Here is a 7,970-nt window from a genome sequence, read left to right as displayed (position 1 = left end):
GTCGAAGTAATATATAGGCGAAGTAACGTAATGTCTGAGTAAAATCATGTCGATGTAACATGTGGTCGGAGTAGCGTGTGTCGAAGTTCAGTTAGTGAGACATAGATGATGTTACTCTCAATAAAAAAACTGACGAAAAAGTAAAATTTTTGAGTAACTAACATCTTACGAAATAAAAAAAAAGAAATTAATCCTTAGTAACTCACGGTTTTTTTAACATTTTTGTGTTTTTACAAAAAAAATATTTTTGAATTTAGGTATTTACTTTATTATAGAGGCTGAGTTTTGTAACTTGTTTTAATTTTACATTTTTCTTTACAGAACAAAACAAAGATTGCCCTAGGAAAAGCACCCTGGAGAAGGCTAATATACCAAAATGGTAGAAGTAAGCAAGCACCTCTTCGACCAAACTTGCAGAGACATCGACTGCCATATCTTGCTCCATTATTATGATTCGAATTGCTGGACAGCGTTTCCTGAAACTTTTAGGAGGACTTGCATTGGTAGTGCTAGGTTTTATGCTATCGTTTATTTGGTAAGTTTGACCATATTGCACATCCGGACACGTAATTCTAGCCACCACGCATTTTCAGTAATAGGTGCCCTAAGCTTAAAACAATGTTTGATTGATCAAAAACTAGTATACTAAACGTATTTTCCATAAGTCTTTGTTGGGAATTTCGATTTGCAAAACTGGGGGAAAACTTTTTCTTCAGAGATAACACTATTTTTGTATTGTACCCTTTACGATAAAAATGCAAAGTAGCTCGAATTATGTATACGGGGGTATATATCAGACTCATTATAATAAACAATTTGGTTTAATAATCAAACCACTTAGACATAATGGCAAAACTCTGTATTATTATATTGAATATCGAGATCTTAGGATTTCGTTTTAGTTGCACATAGAAATCGCGTATATTTTTTTTTTTTCAAACATAACAACGTTTCGGGCCTTTTACAGGTCCCATGATCACGTCTGAATAAAAGCCTTTGCACACGGCGTATTTAACACGCGCCGTAAATGCGCGTAATCTGCACGTCTGAGCGCTGTAGTGAATCGATTCAAACATCGCGTTGCAAGCAAGAACTTCTGTAGTTTAATCTTTCAAATATAATTTCATATATAGGTACCTATCATAAAAGCGTTTTTTAGTTCTGAATCAAAATTCTATTGTCTTAAATTTTCATGAAAGTTCTGTACACAATACTATAATGAGTTTCAAAAAAAGAACGTCGTATATTTGTAATTAAAATATCAATAAGGACGCTACTCAAACGTCATACTGCCTCCTATTTATTTTGTTCCACGTATTAATTAATAAAAAAATTATATTCTTTTCATAAAGTACATTTTCGTAAATGTACTCAAATGCTATTATTGTAAGAAGATTATTTTTTTAAATTTCTCTCTCAAAGACTCTGGTGCCCAGACTGTACATTACCCTGTATGATTTTTTATCTTTTTTTACCTATATTAAGCATTATAATAGTAACCTTAGTTAATGCCACTTAATAGTAGGTACATTATACAAAAGGGGTAAGTAGGCAATCACAAAAAGGGACAGATTCAAACCGAGCTGAAAGTGAGGGCTTTAATGGCCTGAACGTTTGTAATTGCTGCGGCCTACAAGTTTTTAATCACAATTACAACGAAGTTTTTCAAAAAAAGAAAAATTTGACGTTGTAGTTTATTACAGTTTATTCGTATCATATTTACCATATTTTAAGCATCACATTTCAATTTTTTTAGCATTAAAATATTACGTATAAATGAAACAAATAAATCTTTTAAAATTGATTTACTTTCAAAAAATTAAAATTAAAATATTTCACCGCCTTTGAGAGTCGCGGCGCGGATTTGGCGCATGGCGGGGGCGCATGGCGGGGGCGCAAGCCGGAAGTTTTCCCGTACTCAGGGCGGAAGGCGGGAGCGTGGAAATTATAAAAAAAATCAATAGAGCTTTATGATAAAAATACCGCCTATGTTTATATAATACATTGCACTTGTAGAAGTTCTAAGAAGTAAGAAGTAAGAAGAAGAAGTACTAAGTAGTTAGTGCTACTCGCACAAGTACGAGTGGCAGCTGATAAGTTCGCGGTCTAAGGTCGTTAAAAAAGAATAGTCAAAATTCGTATTTTTTATTTATCAATATAATCTCCCTCAAGTGACATGCCCTTCTCACATCAGGCGTGTAATACTTTAAAACCACCAAAAAAATATTTCTTGTTTTTGTCTTCAAAATGACGATTTACGGCGGCTATAATTTCATTGTCATCTGAAAATCTCTGATCCCGTATGTCCTTTTTTAAATTGGAAAAAAGGAAAAAGTCGCTAGAACGAGAAGCGGTAGGTCTGGACTGCAGGGAGGATGACTTATTTCTGAGAACCTAGTGTCTCTATAAGAGTAGTGTCTCCATAGGCCTGCCTTGAAACGCGCGCCGTATGAACGGGCGCGTTGTCCTGCAAATAGAGTACTCCACGCCCTAACTTCCCGCGTCTCTTCTGGACAATAGCATCACGAGCCTGAGCCAATAAATTTTCATAATACTGGCCATTCACCGTAGTTCCCTTAAGCAGGTAATCGATTAGCAAAATGCCTTCGCTATCCCAGAAGACAGGCGCCATAAACTTCGATGCCGACTTTTCGACCTTGAATTTCTTAGGCGCCCTTTCTCCTTATTTAAACCATTGCATAGATTCTTGCTTGGACTCCTGGTCATATTGACGAATCCATGTTTTATCAACGGTCACGATACGATCATAAACGGCGTCGAGATTTTCGCCGACTAACTCCAAAAACTCCGTGCAACTCTAGAGTCGTCGTTCCTTGTCGAATGGCGTGAGCATTTTTGGTACCCAACGCGCACAAATTTATTTCATATTCAAATGTTGATGTAAAATTCGCCAATACTTTCTTTGCTGATTTGCACCTCTTCCGCTTTCTGCCACAATTTAACTCTTCCATCAGCCAGTACAATTTTCTCGACTTTTTTAATATTTTCTTCTGTCACTACCGTTATTGGACGTCCCGGGCGGGGGTCATCTTCGCAGCTTTCTCGTCCTTGCCGAAATAAACGAACCCATTTTTTAACCATCGTGTAAGAAGGCCCAGAATCCTGAAAAACCAATGACATGTCTTCAAGAATGTCTTTCGACGTTTTTTCCTTTTTAACAAGGTACTTTGTAATGGCGCGGTGTTCCAAATTGCGAGAATTTGCAGATTCGGCTGACATGACGTTGTTTGATCCACCACGAAATATTTAATTATAAAAAATTTAAAAAATTAAAAGTGGGTAACTTTAACTACCATTGAATCGCACAATAAATAGTATCACTAATAAGACGGTAAGTTACGTTTAAGTACCTTAGGCCGCGAACTTATCAGCCGCCCCTCATACAAGTTCTTAGACTTTTCGCAATTGCCTGGTATTAGAAATGAAACTATTTATCGCGTATATATCGATACCTCAAATGAACGCTACACCTTAAGTTTTGGTCATTTTCTGTTTTTATTTTCTTTTTTGTTTCGTTTTTTCATAAATTTTTTTTTTCTTTCGATGTGTTTTTTCAAAGAGACTAGCGTTTCGGGTTCTTTGTAGGTCCCATGGTCATTCGACTGACATTATTTAAAATACAACTAGAAGATTTTTCAGAAAAGTTTATAAAGATTCGTAACTAAATCTGTAAGTAAAATTTTTATTATTTCAGGTCCAAATATTAATGCGCGGGCGGAAGATGCGAAAAAAAGAAGAATGGTACAAAATATTCGAGTATTACTTGAGGTCCACGGCTATGGGGATTTGCATTGGTACCACAACGTCAGTTTTCGGCTGCATAGCTAGGTAATGTAATGGTAATCTATATGTATATGCTTGTATAAAAATAAGATTAATTTATTGTTCCTAAAAAGTTTTACATAGAAAGTAAAATTTCTGTAAAAGTTAGATAACAACTAAGTATAACATGTTACTTGAGAAAAGGTCGGTGCTTATAGAGCCTCTGATTAAAGTATAACTCTCTAAGCTTTAGGCTAAACTCACACTGGCGCAGAGTCGAAGCGTCGCGTCGCGGACTGCCACGCAGAGGTCCCAGGTTCGATTCCCGGGCCGGGAGAAATATTTGTATGGCCTACAATTATTTCTCTCGTGTGTTTGGGTGTAATTTGTGGTCTGACACCTCACGGCGCCCAAGTGACACGCGGCGACGCGAGTCGCCGCTTGATTCTATATTTGCAAAACACAAATTTGTACCTTAATAATTGGAAAATATAGGTGAATATGCTATAGGCGAAAAACATGACCCGTCGCGACGCGTCGACTCTGCGCCAGTGTGAGTTGAGCCTTAGTCTTAGGTTTACAATATCGATTTATTTAATTCTGTATGTTGCTGACGAAATGGTTTGACTATATTGGAATCATTTATTTCATATGATGATTAACACAATATTGTAATTTAAATGAATGATGGAATTATTGGAATACTCACTGGGAAATTCATTATGGAGGCGCGGTGGTTATGTTAAACTCCTACTCACTGAAAACCTCCGGATATTCCCACACCCTGCATCGAACGAGGCTATGGCCACGAGGCTTAAGATCCACGTATAAGATTTTCCAAGTAGACATAGAAATGAGACTCCAATGACTGTTATAAATTATATTATAAGATCTTTCACTATAAATCCAAACAAGACAAAACCACATCTGTTCTAGTTAAAGACGCTTTTCGTAATGGCGGCCGCCCGTTAGCGTTTCGTCGATTCGATGATGACAATATCGGTTTATTTATTATTTGGATAAAACTAATTTTTATTGAAGCAAAGTATATTTTCTAACAAAATGAAATAACTTAATGCCACGATTCGCTAACACACGGCCCCGCCTGCAGTTGTCCAGGACCGCAGACCTACCTCTGGAGGACCTGCACCATCCGGACCATACTGAGAAGAATATCCAGCGAGTTCAGAACTCTTGTGTCCGATTTTGCTATCCAGTCCCTCCACGCTCTCATATTACCCCTTTCGTTTATTCTTTTGGCCTTTTAAATATGTCGAATAGGCGTAGATTGAATAAGAAGTAAAAAGAAGAAGGAAAATTAGCATTACAATACACAGGTACTAAAGTAAATTGTTTTCATCTGACTAACGTTTATATTCCAGACGGATGATGGGAAATAAATTTCATTATCACACTTACCTGTGGATACCGAATATGATCAACGGTTTGTTCATATTCATGGAACCCGCCAAAAGAAGAGGCCTAGTCATCAACTTATTTGTTAACTTGGTAAGTTTTTATTTATATGCTTAAGTAAATAAAACGGATAAAGGGATAATCATTACTAATTCTATTTATCGTATCAACTAAATATAAATAAATAAATACTATACCACATCACGTACGTTCCTCTGCTCCCAAAGTAAATAGCTAAAGCACTTGTGTTATGAAAATAAGTAATAATGACGATACCACAAACACTCAGACCTGGTCTTTCTACATTGACCCGGCAAGAGATCGAACCCAAGACCTCAGAGATAACGACACCATGAAAACCGGTGTGCAAGCTACTCGACTCGTTGTCTATCAATAACGTAGACTATATTGCCATGATGGTGAAAGCATTTTCTGCAAAGGAACTAGCTTGTTGTTGCCCAAAGTGCACAAGACGTACTGGTATCACGGATAATACGTCGTTGTGGGTAGGTTCCTTTTGAGCACACCTAACTATTACTAAAAATTATTGATATAAAATATTTGTACCAAAAATTGCTGGGAAGATGAAACATTAAAGAGTAGACAGTAGTTGCAAGCTCAGGCAACTTATTACAACTCGCACTAGACCAAGACCATTATGTAGTATTAGTGACCTTTATTAGTTGAAAAGGCACTAAAAGAAGAAGATTGTACCAATGATATCACTGACGATACAAAATGCAAAATTTGTCTGGCAAGAAAATGTTCATTGACAAAAAAATAAAAACTACATAATGCGTTCTCAATAATGAAGTGACCTAATTAAAAATATCATATTGAATTCTAAGGCTGGTTTCACAGCTATGCATACGGTCCGTACGGACTGTCCGCCTGCGGGCCATACGGGTCCGCAGATAAATCCGCACTGCTCTGAAACCAGCTTTATGTTTTCGCAATTGTTACACAAAGGAAATAAAATATCTAAATCAAGTATACTTATTTTTTCAACCAACCAACCTTTCGGAGCCATGGTCACGGCTGACTCTGCCTTCTGAGTCAAATTTGATCAAGGAACCTGTAAAGGGCCCAAAATGTTGGTTTTGGGCCCTTTACAGGTTGTTTGGTTTGAAATAATAAATATAAATTTAGATCCCAAAAAATAGTTTAATTTCCTTAGTGTTCATTGTATGGTTTTCCAACCTAAGGTTTTAAAATGAACATATAACGTCACTGTACATTGAACAGGTCTGAACATGACGGGAATTTCTCCGTTCCAGCTAATTGAGTACTGGCTAAGAACATTACAAAGAGACAACTACATCACAATGACAAGATCAAAGCAAACACTTTTGTTCATGATTGGTAGTGCTTTTCTTTTCTACCTCATGAGGCTAGAAGGCGACAAAGAACAGAGGACACCTTTATTCTGGTAAATATGTAATTTTATCTGCTCGGTTTTATTACTTGGATGGGGCTTAGGACGGCGCCCTGAGAGACGCCCATTAGATGCATGTTGTTAATACAAAATTGGGTTCAGAACCGACCCCTGTAAGAGCACATTAAACTTTATTTTATTAAACCACATTGTAACGATTATGACCAAGTAGAACGCAGGTCATAAAATAAATATTTAACGTGAATCATCTTTTACTTCCTGTTAACTCAGTCAACAATATAGATTTAAACTGATAACAAGTACAGTTACGTAAGCAGACATATTGATATGGTTATTTTTAACTTTATGACTTTTTTATTTTTGTGACGTGATTTTTTTTGAAACATAATTTATCTTATGTTTTATATTTATTGTTCAGATAAAGTGCCTACAGATTGGCTCGATTTTAGACGATCATTCTTGCCCTTCGGGATGTTGAGCTTTTTGGTGAACAATAAGATCTGTCAGATAAAAGATCTGTTCTATTTTATCGATCATTGTTGTCGCTTGTTAGCGACCGATAAATATAGGTTAAAATCGAACAAATTTTTAGGCACTTACACCTAATTTAAAATCCACAGCGTCGATCGACAAAAAACGCAATTCTTCTTAAATATGATACTACCAAGTGATAAGATGACCAAGTCGTGCGTCTGGTGGCTAGCGATATTCCTGTCCATATAACTTCAAATTGCACAGAACTGAGGGGTACTGCCACTGCGCCTGTCTTCCTGGGGCATATGTTGACAAGTCCAATGTGCCTGTAATTTGTAGCATCACCAGCATCCTTACTCTTCAAAAGCGTAACGCAGCAATGTTTACTGTAATGTGAACAATTGGTGGCAGAAATAGGTTTGGTGACCTTTTTGTCGTAGCGATGGCATACAATATTGCCATTGTCGTGAAAGGATAATACAATATCGATTGTCTGTATATTTACTCGATTTTGTTTGATCACACGTGTCGATGGTCATCGATTAAACCACTTTCAAAAAGTTGCAAGAAAAACCAAATTCAGTGAAACATTGAAGATGCAATTTGTATTATACGATTAGTGCAAACGTAGTTTTTAAAACCTGTGAAATTATCTCACATGCACACCCCACCCTAACTTTTATGGAAGAACTTTATGGACTGACTCAAACTGACTTTAACAGAGTGGGTCACTGCCTTGCACTTAACTCTCTGAGCTTTAAAGCTAGTAAAACCGAGTTCATAATCTTGTCTATTAAAAATCGTTCTATCATCATTAATCATGAAATTTAGGCTCATTAATGTTTAATTTTCGCTGGTAATAATTTATTCTTGCCCGCCATTGGAGATAAAAATAAAGAAA

At 36.5% G+C, this 7,970-nt stretch overlaps 1 protein-coding gene across 1 annotated transcript in view; it reads left to right on the top strand.

The window, feature by feature from the left end:
- LOC113240445 (transmembrane protein 135-like) overlaps positions 1-7,970 on the top strand; it is a 37,205-nt gene that overhangs the window by 23,696 nt on the left and 5,539 nt on the right. Inside the window, 4 exon segments of the mRNA XM_026477757.1 lie at positions 322-535; positions 3,716-3,849; positions 5,166-5,292; positions 6,477-6,653. Of these exon segments, the coding sequence (XP_026333542.1) occupies positions 377-535; positions 3,716-3,849; positions 5,166-5,292; positions 6,477-6,653 (597 nt within the window). The 5' untranslated portion in view covers positions 322-376.

This window comes from Hyposmocoma kahamanoa, unplaced genomic scaffold, assembly GCF_003589595.1.
Source record: "Hyposmocoma kahamanoa isolate Upper Pololo Valley unplaced genomic scaffold, ASM358959v1 138, whole genome shotgun sequence".
In the NCBI taxonomy this organism is placed as follows: domain Eukaryota; kingdom Metazoa; phylum Arthropoda; class Insecta; order Lepidoptera; family Cosmopterigidae; genus Hyposmocoma; species Hyposmocoma kahamanoa.
The sequence above is the reverse complement of the archived record's forward strand: the minus strand, read 5'-3'. Positions and strand labels throughout refer to the sequence as shown.